Here is a 19,459-nt window from a genome sequence, read left to right as displayed (position 1 = left end):
ACCATCTCTGCAGCCTCCGCCTTCACCTCTCTCTGTTCGTACAGACATCTGCAATCGGCTGTGTTCTCAGAAGCACACAAGTTGTTGCTGCTGTTTTGCCTTCTCTGGAGCACTGAGACCTACCTCATGTGTGCACAAATCCCAGCTGTCAGTTGCTGCTGCTGCTTTCCTTTCTCACTTGCAGTTATGAGTCCAGCTTTTGCCAGAGCTGTTCGCATCTCATTAGTATTGTTGGATTCCCTTTTCTTTCAACTCAGAGAGATTCACACCGGCTCACAGGTGCTGTTGCTTTCTATTGCATGTACATTTCAAAGGAATCAATTCAAGTAAATACAAAAACATCTCCCTCACCTTCTCTCTGGCACTTCCCCCCCTCAGGAACGTATTCTAACACCTGGTTGTTATGCCTTCATTGCCAAGTTTACAAGGTTCACCTTCAACTCTGATGCAGGCAAGCCTTTCAAGTGGTGCCCCACACCTTACATAATTAGATACTTGTTTCTTGTTCAGAATAGCCTCTTCTAAGTTCTGTCTATACTGGGTAACTATTCCCCACTTGCTAACACTGAGTCAGCTGACTCAGTCTTTTGTAATGATCATTGGGAGCCTAATGTACACAATCTGCCAACTGCCAGCACTACTTGCACAATTTAATTTTATTCTAAATCTCTCAATATTTGGTGCGTTCCTTAAAGCATCAGCTTCTGGAGCCATGTAATTATGTGAGAATCTGAGATTTTATGTTTTTAAAAGTAAGCTTCTAGCCCTCCTGGTTGCAGAGAAAAAAATTGAAAATGTGAAAGTAAATAAAAACCCAAAATGTAGAGGGTTTTTTTTAAATCTACAATTTTCAAGCCAATTTCATGACTATTTTGGATCTGATTCATGATTGTTGAATGAGTTGGGATTGGCAGTAATGTAGGACTGAGGAGGAAAGCCCACTCACCCTCGCCCCTTTTCCCCCCTGCACAGAAAGAGTGTGCTCTGCATGGTAAGAAAATACAGGAAGATTGGACACCAGCCAGGCTCTCTCCCAGTTTGAAGCTGCAAAGGCAAAGCTAATCCCGTTCCCTGCTTGATAGATGTGATGCGGCTGATGACCTCAGCACCAAATGCGAGGGACAACTCACTGTCATGAATAGCAATGCTGCAGTAAAAAGTTTAAGAGTATGTCTATGCTGAAGTTGAACACCCACAGCTGACTCATGTCAGCTGACTTGGGCTTGCTGACTTGGGCTGTACAACTGCACTGTAGATATTCGTGGCTTAGGCCGGAGTCCAAGTTCTGGGACTCCACAAGGTGTCCACATCCCTGAGCCCAAGCTGGAGCCAGAGCCCAAAAGTCTACCCTCCCATTTTACAGCCCTACCGACCAAGCCCCACAAGTCCAAGCCAGCTGACACAGGCCAGCCACAGGCATTTAATTGCAGTTAATTGTTTAAGCTATTCTACCTACACATCTAATTTTTCACACAAATATAAATCCTTATGGACAATTAAATTAAGCAACTGACCAAATTAAAAAAAAGCAGGGGGGAACTCGAGAGTAGTCTACATCCATTTCATATATTGTATTGGGCAATGCATTTTCTGAGCCCCGTTATGCAACTCCCATTGGACTCGGATGTGTAGGTCTGCAGGGATAATCAAGCCATCTGTACCAGAATGCATCTAGCTCTTACATGGATGTATAAACAAGGGGATCGGAGGAAAAGAGAATGCAACCTTGTACAGTCTGCATAAAGCTCAGGTGAAGTTGTCATCCCATAATGTGGGAAGCACAGGAGGTGCATGATGCTCGAACATGAGCAGAGGTCAGGTGGGGCCACACCATCCCCCCATGATACACAGGCTCAGCAGAGGGATTAAGCTGCATCACATAAAAGAGACAGAAGTTTGTGTTCCCCCATCAGCAAGACATTCTGCTTCAGAAAAGGAGAATGCCCACTGGTGCTCCACTGGGGAAATGCAGTTCTGCACCATATCTGACAAGCACTGTGCATGAAAGGTACAATTTAGCCCACAACCTACTTCCCCAATGCCACGCAGCCCAATGAAATATCTGTCATTTCTAACCGAGGCCCAAGCACTATTCAGAGATACAAAACCCCTTGGGAAAATTCTATTTTAATATTCTTATACAGTAAACATTTACAGCTGTTGCATTAGCACTCAGTGTAATTTTCCTCTGGAATGAAACGGGGACAACAGTCACACAAATTCACAAAGCACATACTCCATAATGGTCACATATTCCAAGCTGATATAATGGTGATCAATACAATTTGATTGGTGCAGGTCTATCATTAACTTGGATGCTGATTTCAGTGAAAGACAGAAGACACCCATTGGGCAAAAGAGCAGGGAAAATTAACCAAATTGGGCATATTGCATAATTGGGACAGTAAATGTGAAAATTTTCACATTTGGAGGGTTCCCAAAGTGAGCATGTGTTGCACCATCTCCCAGAACTGCCACAATTAAATACCTTTATGATTTCAAAACTTTAAACACATAACTGAAGCCAGAAGGTAATTTAAAAAAAAAATCAGTACAGTCATGCAAGTCAGGGAAGAGGATATGGAGGCAAAATGAGTTGAAAAAATGTAAACAGCGTAGAGAACAAAATGATGCATAATCAGAAATCTATAAATATGAAAATCCGAAAATTTACTGGAATCTGATCTAAAGGCAAGGGAATATAGATAGGTGTAAGACAGCTGACTGCACTAAGAGCACACCAACCGTTCTTGGAAGTAAGAAACATTAACTAAGTCAGTCAAGAGCTGTCTTAGATCACTGATGTTTGCTTTGTGCAACTAGTGAAAAGGTTCCATTATTCAAGCAAATACTCACAAATACCACAAAACCACATTTAAAATGCAGCTAGAAATAATTCAAGTAAGATAAACCCTAAAACATTAACGCACATGAGGTACACATTCAGTGCAGGCCTGTTTGTTGGGAATGTTTTCACCAAGCTTCAGAGACCACTAAGACAGAAGCAAAATACTTTAGTTGAATAATAACATCAGAAAAAGCAGTCCTCTCATGGTACACTGTCGGGCAGCTAAATGTAAGAGTGAAGGACATCAGGATCCTTTATGGATAGTGAGTTAATTTTATATTTGGAACACATACTACAATGCCATGTACATTAGAAATGGATAACCTACTTAAATGCACTGATGTACTATGTTGCAAATGGCTTTGTTTTGAATCGGCTAATAATGCGAGTTGGAAGGATTTTGCTGTGAAATATCAAAGCTAATGTTAGTCTTGCTAGGAATTTGACCTGATTTCTGAAATCAAGGAGACTGTAGGAAAAACACAAGCACATTTTTAAAAGACACATATTCTAGATCTCTTTGTATCCCTTCCTTCAGAATTTACCTGATATTAAGTTCTAAATGTATGGGATGTTATTAATCTTAAAGGACACTACCACTCTTTTAAGGCCGCAGGCAAAAGTTAAGCTGTAAATTGGCCAGATTTCTATCTCCCCCACCCAAAAGACAAGACGCTAAACATAAATTTGAACATTGCTCAGGTCACCATGAAACAGTCCATTTGGTCACCAATGCAAAACAATATGTTCCCTATTTACACATTTTGAATAGCTATTGTATCAACAGGTTTACAACTTGCAACTAGCCTACAGCTAGTTTACAGCACATAACATGCTTGGCTAAGAGCAGTGAAGGATGCAGTTTACCTTCAACATGTTAGTACAGCAGCATTACAGTACTGAGTCAATCAAGATTTCTAGCCAGAAGCTGGTTACATGACTTTTGTTTCTAAGCTAGAATATATTTATGGGTAAAGGGGGATACTAGAATTGGACAGGTGGATGCCACATATATTTCTATTTATGAAAAAGAGCCAACTGAATTTGAAAGCTATCTACTAATTATGCTTACATGAGGTGAGCCACTGTATCACACAATGAAGATGTGGGAGCCAAGAAAAGCTGCAAGTGGCTCAAATGCTATCACTTTTTATAACCTGCTGCTTATAAACTGATTGACCAATGACCTACAAAGCCATATGGCAGGTGGGGCTAACTAGAATGAATGGAGTGGATGCAGCTGAGCTGAACAGCAGCTGTTATGGGCTCCTGGTTGAAGGGGCAGAAGCAATCTTCCCTGCACAATTCACCTCTTCTGCTTTTAAGATCTTGACATGCTTGAAAATTCTATTTCCTTTGCAATTATCCTTCTTTGTGAAGCAAACACCCTCTCCCATCATTTTTACTGCAGGAAAAATATGGCTGTTATTTTGTATGTATACCTGCAGACTAGTTACACGAATAAGATTAGCTGTAATGATAAAGACTGCTTCAGAATCAATACAAAACACTGGTTGAGTGAAGTCCAAGGACAACATATTTTCCATTTGACTTCTCAGTAACGGATGGTATTTATTTAAAAAGGAAACTCTTTCTACAAACAACTGAAACAATTTAAGTGGACCATTAAGTGGATCATTTATTGCCCCTAACAGATTTCACTGATTGTCTCCTTATTTGGCAGAAATAAGATAGGTTATGAACCAGAAAATATAATGTTTTCACATGCAGCACACAGAATGCAGTCATTTAAATAAAGCATCTTATTGCTACAAGAGGGCAACCTTTCAGAGCGTGCCCAAATTTCAACACAAACAATGTATGAGAAGTGTCAAATGAAGACACCAGTGGGATCAACCAACCTTTTGGCAATTACTTTTATGAAAATGATAAAGCTTTTTTCTTTTTGGGAGGAAAGACTTCCACAGTAAACGGTATGAAGAATTCTAAGAGAGAAGTGACCTCCTTTAAGTCTAGACTGTATTCCGTTGCTATTTTCTCTGCAGTCCATATGTGTGGAGAAACTTTATGATTACTGAGAAGAGTCAGAGCCTCCACCACAGAAATTTTGCCTTTGGGAATGCTCTGAATATCTAGATCATTTAAATGACCTAGTTTTGTAAGTCTGTGTTCCTTCTGTTTACTTGGGATACTTCCATCTTCGACTTTTACCTAGCGTGGGAAGAGAAAAATAAGTTCAAGTCAATCAATTCTGTTTATTCTCTGTATGGCACATGTCCTGCCTATTTCTTTAATTAAATTTTCCTTTTAATTAAATAGAACAGGCTCTCCAGTTTTTCCATTGTGAAGATTTTGATCCTCATGGACTGCCTCTCTTTCCTAGACCATACTTCAATGGTTTTCAACCTTTTTTCATTTGTGAAAAAAATTTAAAATGAAGGTGCAGACCCCTATGGAAATCTTAGACATAGCGGACCACAGGTTAAAACCACTGCCATAATCCAACACTACTCTGTTCTCAAAGCACTTTGTTCTATACAGAACACACTTTCAGAAACAGTTACCATGGTCACATTTTCAGCACCTAAATCAGTGGCTTAGTTTTCTGAAAAGCTGAACACCCACCAGTCCTACTGAAGTCACTGGGAGCTGCTAGTCCTCAGCAGCTCTGAAAAACAGGACACTGATTTAGATGTTAATGTGAATGTAGAAGCCTAATTTCAGGAACGGACCTATGAAAATTCTCTCCCATATATTTTAAGATACTTAGTTGCATCAACTCCATCAAAATCAAATGTTCAGCACTTTGCAGGATTATGATTTTGCTTCTCTGTTACCCAAGGAAAATGGAGATAGCACAAGTTACATATCTCACAGGGAGACTGCAGGGGATTCTTAACATTTCTAAAATGCTTTCTGTCTTAGATGCAAGGTATTATAGAAATGCCAACTATACGAGAGACAAAGTGGATGATGTAATATCTTTTACTGGATGAACTTCTGTTGGTGAAAAAGACAAGCTCCACAAAACTCTTCTGCTGGTCAAGATATTATCTCACCGATCTTGTCTCTCTCAGACCTTGGGACCAATACAGTTACAAAAACAATTAAAACAACCAAGCATAGGAAAAGCCTATCTTTTTTTTTTTTTTTTTTTAAATCTAAGGCCAGTATGTTGAGCCTGGCATGCAGATCACACAAGACTACTGCTGTTAATTTATCAGTTTCAAGGAAAAATAATCTAGAAAATCGCAGAGGAAAACATAAATAAAACATCTTACCATTTCCTCACCCAAACAGATACATGACTTCACATAAAGAGACACCAATGTTTTAAGTGATATTTCAATAATTTTTTTTACTATTCGTACTAGCCTCTTTGCTCTCTAGCAGATCCACACACCCACTCCCACACAAGTCCCAATTTCCTCTATCACCTTAGCATCATTAGGAATTCTATTTCCTTTCTAATCTCCTATTTCCCTTCCCTTTAACAGACTGGCTGTTTAAACATCCGAAAACCCAAATCCATGAGCGTATTTTGGGGACTGTAGCAGGACAAAGACAGACACAGTTGAAGTCCGTGATGTAGATGAACATGCTTGTATAGACAGCTTCATACCCAGGAAGGAAAATTGGGGGCATAAAAAAAGGTTGGTGGCACTCTTAAATAAGGACTGCGACCCTGAAATTAGACTTCTATTAAATAACCATTGAAATACAAAACAGCAATAAAAAAAACTAAATTTAATCTATTAACAGACTTCATAAAGCCTATTCATCACATGGGCACTGGTATGAGCTAATCTGGTCATCTGAAAAGTGGATGCTGCTATACCCATTGCAGAAAGAAGACATGCTCACTTGCACAGGTGCATCTCTGGAATCAACATAAATCTCTTTTAATAAGCCAAGAAGTTTGTTATCTTTTCTGCGAATTTCCTCTTGGATTTCTGGATCATCTAAGGAAAAAGATTTAAAGAAGAAAATCACTTACTCATTCTTGTTGGCTTATATTTGATGATTTATGAATCCCCATGAGGCATCATATAACTCAAGTGAAAATGAAAGTGTGTGAACACAGTGTAGGTATTTTCAGGAAAATCTCATTTTTGCATTAGTTCTGATATTCACAGTACTTAATGTTGTCTCATACACAGGAAAGCAGAAGCTATAATGCCTATTCAAGCAAAAAAAATGGCAATATTAAGGACAGTCAGGCCTGGTCTACATCTAAAAATTATATCAACCTAGCTGCATTGCTCAGGGCTGTGAAAAACTTTGCCCTGCGTGACAGTTAGGTCAACCTAGCATCCTTTGTAGCCATGGCCGGGAATTCTTCCAACAACCTACCACCTCTCGGAGAGGTGGATTAACTAAATCGATAGAAAAATCCTTTCCGTGGATGTAGGAAGTACCTACATTACAGTGCTACAGTGGCAGCACCACAGCTGTGCTGCTGTAGCATAGGCATGCCCTTATTCTTCAGTGTGCTGTGCAAACTCTGAATCCATCACAACACTCTGGCGAGATATGGAAATAGCAGTTGCCCTATCATCAACAGTGAAACTGAGACATAGAAATGACTTGGCCAAAGCAGAGTGGGGCAGAGCCGGGCAGAGCCAGGCCCCAGTCCTGCGCTCAGCTCAATAGGGTCCCCATGCTCTTTACATCCCCTGTGCCCCCTGCTAGCAAAGAGTTCCCGCCACACTGCCAGCTACAGAACAGCCCAGAAGCAAGGGCAAATAAAGCTGGGTTTCCATACAATGCCCCCAAACCCACAAGTAAATAACAGGTTGAGAGATATGGACTACAGCTCCTAGCATATGCCCCGGACCAGCAGCTGTGTCCAGCAGAGCAACAAGGCTGCCTGGCAGGTGTTCGCAATAGGCAGCAGCTGGCAGGCTCAGAGGGCAGCGACTGGTGGGATTAGAAATCACAGGCCACACCCACTGCTGGCATTCGCTCCCGTGTTGCAGATTCCTGCACATTCTGAACTCCCCACACAACCCCCCGACCGCTCCTCCCACATCACACCACAGCCCTGCCACCCTATAATCCCCCCTCCCCTCCCTGCACCCCACCATCCTTTAGCCCCCAATGCATGCTGCACCCCACCATTCTATAACCTCACACATTCTGCACTTCACCATCCTGTAACCCCTGTGATACTCGCTGGATTATGGGGACCATTTATGATATTGTTTAACATCAATATTTCAAAATTATAATAATTCATATGAGAAAGACCATGTCAGGTACAGTTAGAAAGGTCACAATTTGCTAAGTATGATGACATTGTTTATGTGTATGCGTCATATTTGTATTGGAAGTTATGGATATGTTTAATGTATCTGTATTTCAATTTGGGCTGTGTTTTGGGTGACACCCCAGACAGGATGGCTGCAGCACTAGCTGTTTGATGGCCCATTAAGAGAACTCAAAGGAATAAACCCAAGGAAAGAAGCTAGGGGCTACACCTTATGAGTCACTCCATCTTATTTTTGTAAATTTCCACAAGCAGCATGGCAAAGGCCAAGGGACATAAAAGGCAGCTGCACCATTTCCATATTGTCGTCTTTGGTCAGTCTTTAGCCTTCACCTACCTCTGGATCAACTCATCTACAAATGAAGCTGTAAAACAAAGGACAGAGACCCATCCAGGTACTGGATGTATACCAAAGGGACTATACAAGCCTGCAAACTCCACAATTCTACTGGAAACCTGATATATATGGACTTTCAAATCATTTATATGTGTCTGATTGCTTTAATCATTTAACATTTCTTGTATAGTTTGTTTCTTTCCTTTTATTATAAACCTTTAGCTTTTGTTACTAAAAGATTGGCTGGCAGCGTGGTGTTTTGGGCACGATCCAAACTTCTATTGAACCGGTAATGTAGCTGACCCTTTGGGATCAAGAGAACCTTTTCGGTAGAGAGCACAGAGTTGTAATAACTTTTCTCTTTACTGGACCTAGTGCCCGACTGGGAGCCAGGAGCTGATAACCAGTGTGGGGAATCAGAAGCACTGTGTGAGGCTGGTTGGGAAGTCCGGCTTCAGTGCCACCCAGCAGCGCTGGGAGAATCTGCTCTCTGTTTACAGCCTGCCCTGACCTTGGCGTTTTCAGGTGGCTGCCCTGGGCACGGAGAGGTCACACCGCCTACACCGCTATAAACCCCCGCACACACCCTGCACCCCGCCGGCCCGTAACCCCCGCCCTGCCACTCCGTAACCTCCCCACACCCCTTCGTGGCTCCGCGCTCCGCTCCCCCCCTCAGCGTGCACCCACCGCCCTACAACCCCTCTCCCACACACACAGCCACAGCTCGCCCCCTCCACCCCGCGGTCACTCACTGGGCAGCAGGCCCGGCCTGGCGGTGGGGTGCCGGGGGGCGGCCGTGGGCTTCTCCTTGCCGACCTCGCGGCTGGCCCGGTTCTCCAGGTTGAAGTTGCGGAACACGCGGGTCACCCGGCCGCCCATCGCCGCTCCACGCATGCGTGCGCCGCCCGCCGCGAGCAAGGCCCCGCCGCCGCCGCCCGCCCGCCCGCCCCCGGCCTTCCTCGCGCATGCGCACACAAGACTGGCCGCCGCCCGCTCGCGCCCCACCTAGCGGGCTGGCGGACACCCTGCAGCTGGCTGGTGCTGCTGGCCGTCGGCGGGCGCGGGGAGGCAGCACGCGCGGGGCGCCGCTGAGAGCCTGGCCCCGGGGCTGGTGCGGGCGCGGCCTCGGCTGCCAGCTCGGGGTTCCTCGCAGGGTTCCTGCCCCTGGGGGTCGGGGAGGCTGCTCAGCGCACGCTGCTGGCTGCCCAGTGCCCTGGGTTCAGGAGCATCTCCTTGTGTCTGGTGCCTCGCGCGTGGGACACAGCCGGATGACTTGGGGCTGGTTAGGACACCCCTCTGCGCCTCTCAGCTTCCCCATCTGTAAAACAGGAATCGTGATGATACTGCAGTGGCCTGATGAAACCGCAGGATGTGACCAGACGTTTGGATTATTATTCGGATTAAGGAGTAGGTAGAAAAAGCAGTAGCAACCAGCACAAAAAGAAATACTCTGGATGAGCCCAACACCACCTCATCTTAGCACAATACCACCTTACTCTTTTTTATTTTCCACTTTCTTCCCCTCCCCTTTCTCACCTACCCCACATGTGTATTGGGAGGTTGGGCTATGATTGATCTCAGCAGAGGTGCTTCTTTTCAGTTTTCTTATAAATACATGGTAAGTGTGATGGCTCCAAGGATTCAATTCTTAAAAATAAATAAAAGAAGGATGTTCTCCCACAGCAGCAATCAGTGAGAGAGCTCACAAGAGAGAGAGATTAAAAATGATGCAGTTTACATATCATACATGTATTTATATTCTATATGAAAACTCAAATGCATTTTTAATGTTATGCAACAGGGAGAACATCTTTCTTTAGGCCTCATGCACATCTTCCTTATACACGAGTGGTCCTATGTCAGTCAACACAGCTTCTTATGTGGGCAAAATCACTGATATTTATAAGGTGAGAGCCCTCCCACCCACCCCCTTTTTCCCCCCTTCTGATTTTTAGCTATGCTGAGCACGCAAATCTCAGCTTGAAGTCAATGGTAGCTGTGGGTATTCACATAATTGAGAAGCAGACCATGCACTTGGCCAGGGAGTCATCTCTCCTGGGGTAAAGTTGGAAATATCCTCAAGGTGGCAGTCTAGGCTATGGTGTAGTACATAAAGGTCGCAACTAGCTTGGCCCCTGTTGTGTTAGTACTGTACTGATACATAATAAATGCCAGTCTCTGCCCACAAAGAATTTATAATCCAAAAGATGAGACATAACAGGTAGATGAACAAAAAGGGTGGTGGGGGGGGAGACAGGGATAGCAAATATAGCAGGATGTATATCACCTCTCTGTTCCCTTTGGTGTCTGCTGGGGTCCTGGAGGAACCAGTCCCTGCATTCTCCCAGTTCAAAGACTGAGATTGTCCATATTGTTGCACAAGGAGAGGGATGGAAGGAGGCTCTTTAAACTCTCCTACCCTGATAAACCTGCCGTAACATCAGGGCCTGTCTGGCTCTATTTTAGGAACCACTGCACATTGGGTATGATAATAGGGACATAGGAATTGCTAGAATAGATCAGAGCAATGGTCTGTCTAGTTCAGTGTCACTAGGCTACTAGTTAGTACCAGCTTGGTTATGCCTTGAAGCACAAAGATTTCTATCTCATAAATGTTTATCCTATCTAATGTAACTGTAATGTTCTTGTCCATATGAATGTCTTTTCTTGGTGTTTAAGATCCTTGATGGCACAATATACATTACTATCCCTTGAAGAGAAGTCATAAATCATCCATTCTGTCTATGGACCGAAGGCACCGACCTTAATTTGAAACTAAAGAAACTCCCTCTTGGCACCAGGAACTGCTGGCTACTGGGACCAGACTCAACACGGTGATGCTGTCTCTTTAAAACCTGATGTGACTAACACTCCTGTAATATTGGTTGGCAGCAGTCAAATTTACCAAAAGGCAGCCAGTAAGTTAAAAATAAAGAGTGACGTCACTCTGTGCCTGTCACTTCCCATCACTAAGCATGAGACCAGGCTGTGTATTTCATTGATTGGGCAGGACCAGGACCACAAGATTTTCATTCTAAATCTGGAATCTTTCATATCGACTGCAGCAAGCAAAAAATTTGAAATGTTTGAATTGCATATGTTTTCATGGCATAACTAGGCATTTTATCAATGTAGCTGTATGATTGACACATACTAGTAACCAGGAGATTGCAACCCTTTACCCAACCACATACCAACATTCATAGTTGTTAAAACATTGTGAATATATTTTTTCCTTGTAACATAAAAACTGGGCGTATTCTGCTTACCCTCTTTTATAAGTGTGCTTCATTGTCACTGAATCAGCAAGCTTATTTGAATTGTTCTGGAGTATTTTTAGAAAACAACATGATTCCAAGGTATCCCATGTACCAACATGAAGAACACAAGCACATAGGAATTGCTGTGCTGGAACATGCCCGTGGTTCAGCTAGTCTGTTATCTTGTCTCCAACGGTCACCAGCACTAGATGCTTCAGAGGAAGGTGCAAGCAACTTCACATTAGGCAGATGCAAGAATGGATACTCAGATGTGGGATACTCTTCCCCCTGAACACTTTGTCTCCAAATCCCTCCCACATCTGACAGGGAGTCATCTGGATATTGCTCTGCAATTATAGGAAATATAGCTGGTTGGAGAATGAAAAACATTGGTGAACATTTTCCTTTCCATTTTTCATCAAAATGTTTGTTTGTTGTAGTTTTCTGGTTAGCTCTGTAGCTGGATGGAAAATGGATAAAATATTTAATTTGAGAGTTAGCAAGTATGGTTTCTTTATTACTGGTTGATCTATTGCACATTACCCTGTAGGAATATAGGGCCATGTTAGATTTGGGTGAACTACAGTTTAAAATTCAGTTGAGATTTGAGCATGAGAAATAAACCCAGAGCATGTGACCAAAAAGAATTAGATCATGAGAAAGAACAGTGGCTGTGTTTAACGTGTAGTCCTTTGAAATACCGGTAGATTTGACTGAAGTAATAGAAATAAAACATGTTAATTGGGTACCAGGTGCAGTAGGTAATTGGCTATATAAGAAACTGCTTACCTGAAGTCTGATAATTAGGAATGGCATCACTTGTTTGTTGAGGGATATACAAAAGTGAACCTTTAAAGGATTCATTGCTAATATCTGCATGACTGAGTTAGATCTGACCAATATGGCATCTGGGGGTTTAGGCCATTTGAGATCCTATGCTTAGCAATTTTTTTGTCATTGTTTGGATGTAGTGATTGTTTATTATGTAGGCATTTTAGGCATGTTTAGAGCAATTGTAAAAAGGAATTTATGATTAAATTAGTGTTGTGGTAAGACACTGCATAAATAATAATAATAATTAGAACATCTCTTATCTAAGGAAGCTTTGACTATCTTTGTTATTAAGAATTGTGAGGGGTTTGCTGCTCTTCCATCCAGGAAGGGCAGAGATCAGAGTAGCCCATGAGGTGTAAGTACCCTTCTCTGTGAAATAATATTAGTCTTCTCAGTGCTGGGTTCTCAGGTTGAGTGGAGGCATTCTGAGGTTACTACATGATTTATTGCCCAGACGTTGCTGCCTCTGTGGCAGAGGAGAAGTATGATCTCTTGGCTTCTTGTATTTCAGTGGCATAGATTTTTGTGTGCCTCTGTCTGTATCAAACCATGTTTTCCACCACTGACACTCAAGCTTGTTTCCTTCTCATTTTTTCTGCCACAGATTGTCCAAAAATTATGGCCATCTGTGTGAGCAATGAAGTAGGAGGGGGTTTTCTATGTTGCAGAACGTATAGCAGTAGCGAAGAAGTGGTCTTTTATGGGATATGCAGCAATGGCTGCCCCACACCATTATAAAGATGAAGCTAAGAAAGACTGAAGAACTGATTATTATTTTCTCTAAGTGACTGTTGGCTGGACAATGCTCTTGTCCTGTCAGTTATGTCTTGTTAAGTGTACTTGGTTTCTTAAACAACTTCTTACTGGAAAGATATATTAGTAGTAGTTGTAATAATAATATCATGTTTGTTACAATAGTGCCTAAATGCCCATGAAGAATGGGGCCTCATGGTGCTAGGCCCTGTGGAAATACAGAACAGTAGACAGTCCTTGCACTCAAGAGCTCGCAATTTAAATAGACAAGATAGACACAGGGTGTAGGAAAGGACTATAATGCACAAGTTACGAAGTCTAGGTATTATACTAGCCTTGGCTTAGATGTATCGATGAATATGTACGGTAGGTCCATTATGCTAAGATTTCTACGAAACACTTATGAAAGATCACCAGGCTGAGACCACTGATGTACTAAAAAATTTGGAGCTACTACTACATGCTTGTGTCTCTGCAAGGCTAGTTTATTGCAATGTGCTATTTTTAGGAGAGTCTTCTTGAATCATGAGTAGGATACAGCCTAATCAAAATGCAGCAAGCCTATTTTTACAGGCACACACCTGTCCAAACATATTACTCTCCTTGCACAGGCTCTTTGGCAAATTGCATATTGATTTCAAAGCTCTCACATTTAAAATCCTGAATGACTGTGTCTCCGGGTACCTGACAAATCCTTCTAATTTTCCTGGTTGATTATTATAGTCTAAATTAGCAGGTTATTTAGTTTGGTTATATGTTTAAAGCAATAGGAGCTAGGGTGTTTGCTTGGTAATGAAGCACCCTGGTTGTGGAATACATTGCTTATTATAATTAGAAATTCTCATTTATCTTGTTAGTCAAGCAAGACTGTGGTCTACACGGGCGACTTAAGTCGACTTAAAGTCACTTAAATCGACTTAATTACACCCGCATCTACACTGGCACCATTCTTAATTCGAATTAAGGTGCCTGTAAAATTGACTTAATAAGACCACCTCCGCAAGTGGCATAGCACCTAATTCAAATTTGTTAAATCGATTTAGTGTTAGTGTAGACACAACGGGACTTAAATCGAATTAATTGACCTCCGGAATGTATCCCACAATAACCCATTTTGCCTGCTCTGGACAGTTGCACTGTGCTGCTCAGTGGAAAAGTCTCCTCCCCTCAAGCCCCAGGAAGATTTGAATTTTCATTTCCTGTGCTGCCAGCATGGAGAGAGCTTTGTCACTATTCTCAACATGGCTACTGCAAAGCCCAAACATGCTCCAGCATGAAGTCGAACAGAGGTCTTAGATCTCATCGGGCTGTGGGGCGAGGAGTCTGTTCTGGCTCAGCTCAGAGCCAGCAAAAGGAATCTGGACATTTATGGGAAGATATCCCAGGGCATGCTGGGGAAGGGACACCAGAGGGACACTCAGCAGTGCAGAGTGAAGATCGAGGAGCTGCGCCTGTCGTATCAGAAAGCCAGGGAAGCTAACAGCCGCTCTGGCTCCTCGCCCAAAAAATGCAGGTTCTGTGATGAGGTGCCTCCGGTAGGTCACAATTCATGATCAACAATGAGGACTCCATGGACGAGGAGGAGGAGGAGGAAGCTGAGGAGAGCAGGGTGTCATGACAACATCTTATCCATAGACATGAGTAATGACTTAAGCTGCCTCAATTTTTAAGTATCTGACTTGAGACATTGTACAAGGGTCCTGATTTACAGAAGTGCTAAGCACTTGCCCTCTGAAAATTAGGCCCCTTTAAGTTGTTGAGCACTGAAAAATTAAAACAACCCAAACCACTATTTCCTTTGAAAATGTAGGCTTACATTCTTTGACGTGTACTGATAATTTAAAGAGGAAAAAAAAAACATTTTCAGGAATGGTTCACGTCCTGGTTCTTGCTCTCTGAATGTTTGAAGCGCTCCTTTGTAGATGGTTCTAATAATCTTTATTTTATTTACTGTTTAAGTTAACTAGAAGAAAGTTAGTGACCTAAATGTTAAGATAAGAGATTATTTTTTCAACTATGTACACTTTATCCTTTAGTAAAAGAAAACTGTTAAAGAAAAAGTACTTCTGAGTAGAGGTGAGTAAATAACTGATTTTTCTGTTCAGGTGGATTTTTTTTTTTTTTTTTTGGTTTGGTTTTCCTCACCAAAACAAAAAATCAGGAAGTGAAATGAAATATTTTGGGTTTTGTTGTTCTTTGAGTATGTTGTTTTGGTTTTGGTTTTGTTTGGGTTGGTTTTGTTTTTGTTGTCTTTTGTTCTATTATTGTTTTAAATGAATCTAGCTAATTTTTTCCCCTGAAATTGTTCACCAAATTTGACCTGAATACGTGAATAGTTTTGGTTGACCTGAAACTCTGTTTTGCAGCAAATAAGCCATTCATCCAAAAAGTTTTGTGCAGCTCTACTTCTGAAGCTAATCTACAACTGTAACCCTCAGGCAACATGTTTTTTAACACAACTACATTACTCTTTTCAAAATACTAAATTAAAATTAGCCTAACATTTTAAATTGCCCATCTGTCTATTTCTATCTCCTCTCTTCTTCCACAGAGATTGAGGGGGTTCCACCATCTAATTTTAGAAAAGAGTCCACACTTAAAGTTATTCACGTTTTGTTTTAAATGAATAAGTCCAATTTCCACCACATGCCATATGTTGTATAATCATTTATTATGAGAGAGGAGAATTTCAGACTTCCAGGCTCTTTTTATAGTTGGTTTTTCTGCTAGAAGCAGCATTTTTGCAAACTTTTGTGTTTTTTGCATTCACTACTGTGATTGTTATTTGATATCCTGAATTTTTATTTAAGCTCTGTTTGACCAATAAGGAACAAGGGCATTTTGGACAGTAGAAAAATTAGGTGTGTCCAAGAGTAATATGCTCTGCTGATGCACCTTGGAAATGTGCATCAGATTTGCAAGAGGCATATAGACATGTCTTCAGTAAAATATTACATTAAGGGAAAAAACGCAACTACTCTGAGGCTCAAAAGTGGATAGGATCGCGTGCTCTTGGAGACAGAGCATATACAGTCACAGACCAGGAGAAGGAAGAGCAAAAATTGTTTTCATCCATGATTGTACCCGTGGAATTCTGGGTAGATTGGGGCTAATGTCATAGGAACCTGTCTCTGATCAGCTCCACAACCTAGAATTGTTCTAAATGGCCATATTAGTGTTTGCTATGGCCCCAGCCCTGCCATGAGCCCACTTCCCACACTAGAGCTAATCTCATGTAAAACAGCTGCCCTAAACTGTGCCTCCATTAGGGGGGTTGTTCCTGCACAGATAGGGGGCTTCCATGACCCACTATACACTGCCACAGCACCCCATGGGGCTAACCTCAGAAGGCATATCCTTCCCTCCACTTTTAAGACAGCCTGTCTGAGCCCTTTTAAGCAAGAAGCTCCAGTTATGATGTATTTGGGCATTTTGTTGAATTGCTCCTTCATTTATTTTTCCCCACAGTTTATTTTAAAGTGAGACCTTTTTTGTTCAGTTTTCAACCTACTATGAATGTTGATGGGCATGTGATAAATCCCTACAATTAGGGAATAAGAACCCATTCCTTCAAGCTGCTGAGGGCCTTCTTCAGGGTGCTAAAGTACCTCAGCCTCTATATTGAAACAGACTATTTGCCTAGCTAGTTTAGTCTAATATTCTTCCTCTGACTGTGGCCAACAGGCAGTTCTTCTGAAGAAAATGAACAGCCTCCATTTCACCCAGACATCTCCGTCAAAGCCACTCTGCTTCTCCCTCCTGTGCCGTCATGTAGTAGCTTCTCTGATCTTGGGTTTGGGTGTGCAATTATTATTGTTTCTTTACCTACAGATTGCCAGGCCTACAAATGGAACTTGGGACCTGAAAGACAATCTGCATAGCAATCTGCATTTTTTCTTGTCTGTGCCTTTTCACCAGTAATAAAGATTCTTCAGGTGGAATTATTGACAGTTTTGTAGATGATACATAGACCCTGCTTCAATGAGAGTAGGATTAGGCCCTAAATTATAACCATCCATTGCCCTTTGGCGGCTAACATGAAAGGCGTTGATGGTCTCGATCCATTTTCAAGCAAACAAGTGTTCATATCATAACCCCACCTCACTCTCCAAAGTTTAAGACACATTGGTTATGAGGAATAGTGGTGTATGTGCTGTACCTGTACTATAAAGAAACATTGGACTTCCCTCTCCAGGGTTATCTGTGACCTAAATAGTCAGTTTCATATACTAAATTCTCTCACCCAGTAAAAAATAGGCTAGGGTTCATGGTGATTTTGAAGTTCCCATAATGATTTTTTGCATCATGACAATTGTTTTCTGTATTATACTGATCTTTTACATTTTACAATTTACATTTACAATTGTTTACATCAATTATTGTCATAGTTTGCCTAAACATGTGTTATGCATATGAAGAACAGCTGTGAAATTGACAAGTGAAAAGGTAGGGTAGGCAAATGCCTTGCAAACCTTGCCTTAGATTAATCATTGGAGGGGTATTAACACCAAGGAAAGCAATGCTTTGGAGAAACAAATGTGGATTAAAGGGTTGCACAACTGTTTTAAATATGTCCCCCTTTTAACTAATAATTCAGTCGTGTTAATAGTTAATGATTTTCTGTGCAAATGACTGCAGTGTCTCTATGCAGCCAGTTACACATTCATTTAGTATCTGAAACATCAAGGAAAACCATAGTTAGCTACTACTGTAAGAGTGTGGTCCAGTACGATAAAGTTCTATTCCCAGTTCTGCCACTGACCTGGACCTTGGGCAAGTCACAGCAGCTGACTGCCTCAGTTTCCCCATCTGTAAAATGGGGATAATACTTACTTTCGTTTATAAAGCACTTCATGATTATGGGTTTAAAGATCTAAGCATTTATTAACAATTACTGTTCTTATTGACAACACAATCACTGATCTGAAAAAGTAGATGTAGTTGTAGTGTTAAAATAAATTGTAGTTAAAAATCATGTTTGGTCAGATTAAAAATAGGTTCAGTAGAAATATATACATATTTAAGTCTCAGTTAATATTACTACTAGTATCTAATAAATATATAAAACCTATAATAGTATCATGCTCCAAAGGCACTTTTAAGAGTTTTTGGAGTAGCAGAACTTTGTCATTTATTGGCGATAGGGAATAAAAAGAGAGTGAAGAGTAAGAGTGCTTCTTGTCATCTATACAAGAAGTGGTCACAGGAGTACAGCTGCAATTTACTTGGAATCTGACTCTACATATTAACAATAGCCATGATTTTACTGCATTACCACTGCAGTAACCAGATGATGACATAGAAGAGAATGCTGAGCACATTCATCAGCTGTACCTTGGACTAAACTATTTGCTGCTTTCATGAAATATCACTAAATCCAGTAGGGTGAAATAAAAGGTGGTGTTGGAGACATGCTACAATATTAATATAGACGAGTTCCAGCCATGTTAGTCTGTTTTCAGCAAAACAAATGAGAATTCTGTGGCACCTTAAAGACTAACAAATGTATTTGGGCATAAGAATTTCATGGGCAGAAACCCACTTCAGACATGTTAGTCTTTAAGGTGCCACAGAATTCTCAAGTTTTAATATTAATATAGTATTTTCACCCCCAAAACCAAAATTATTTTCACTGTTTGCTTTTAGTTTGTGTCCAGACATAGATATTTGATAGATTTTGATATTTGATGTGTTATTCAAAAATGTATATGGAACTGTCAAACTTAATCCCCCTAACTGTGGTTCAGTGTGACTTTTGAGATGCTGCATTTTCTTGACGCTTCTGCAGGTGGCTGCAAAACCATTTGCATTTACTTATTCCATTCATATTCTCATAGGAGGCTTGCATAGTTTGCAAGTTGTACATTTGCATGCTGGGCTCATGAAAATTGGAAATCTGTTCTGTTGGGATACTGTTCTTTTATTTACATGTAAAGAAGCTGAATCTTTGTAAAAAGGAAAGCCAAAAAAAAAAAAAAAAAAAAAAAAGGGATTCTCAATGAACACTTCTAAAACCAGTTTACATGAAAGGAAGATAAATTGAGCGGTGTGAAAGTACAAGCAGTTTAATATATTGAAAAAGGTCTGAAAAATAATTGTTAATCCCAAAGTCTATACAAGACACTTTGAGCCATATCATGTAAATAAAAACTAGCCATATATCTTTCTATGAAAATTAAACGCAGTTAGTCAGGACT

The 19,459-nt window shown here is 41.2% G+C and overlaps 1 protein-coding gene across 1 annotated transcript; it reads right to left on the bottom strand.

Annotated features, from left to right (window-relative positions):
- Window positions 1-2,144: 2,144 nt before the first annotated feature.
- NDUFAF4 (NADH:ubiquinone oxidoreductase complex assembly factor 4) lies at window positions 2,145-9,733 on the bottom strand. Its single transcript, XM_067530027.1, has 3 exons — window positions 9,168-9,733; window positions 6,674-6,771; window positions 2,145-5,020 (listed from the first exon to the last, which is right to left on the bottom strand). The coding sequence occupies exons 1-3, from the start codon at window positions 9,307-9,309 to the stop codon at window positions 4,727-4,729; spliced, it is 534 nt and encodes a 177-aa protein (XP_067386128.1). The 5' UTR covers window positions 9,310-9,733; the 3' UTR covers window positions 2,145-4,726.
- Window positions 9,734-19,459: the final 9,726 nt, after the last annotated feature.

The sequence above is a fragment of the Emydura macquarii genome, unplaced genomic scaffold (assembly GCF_026122565.2).
Source record: "Emydura macquarii macquarii isolate MOO-44397 ecotype Brisbane River unplaced genomic scaffold, CSIRO-AGI_Emac_v2 contig_3019, whole genome shotgun sequence".
Classification (NCBI taxonomy): domain Eukaryota; kingdom Metazoa; phylum Chordata; order Testudines; family Chelidae; genus Emydura; species Emydura macquarii.
The sequence above is the reverse complement of the archived record's forward strand: the minus strand, read 5'-3'. Positions and strand labels throughout refer to the sequence as shown.

Excerpts from the sequence above, each read along its gene's own strand:
- NDUFAF4 (XM_067530027.1), bottom strand. The coding sequence starts at position 9,309 with ATGCGTGGAGCGGCGATGGGCGGCCGGGTGACCCGCGTGTTCCGCAAC. Across the intron at positions 6,772-9,167 it reads CAGGCCGGGCCTGCTGCCCA|ATGATCCAGAAATCCAAGAG; the intron begins GTGAGTGACCGC and ends CTTTTTCCTTAG. Across the intron at positions 5,021-6,673 it reads CCAGAGATGCACCTGTGCAA|GTAAAAGTCGAAGATGGAAG; the intron begins GTGAGCATGTCT and ends TTCCCACGCTAG.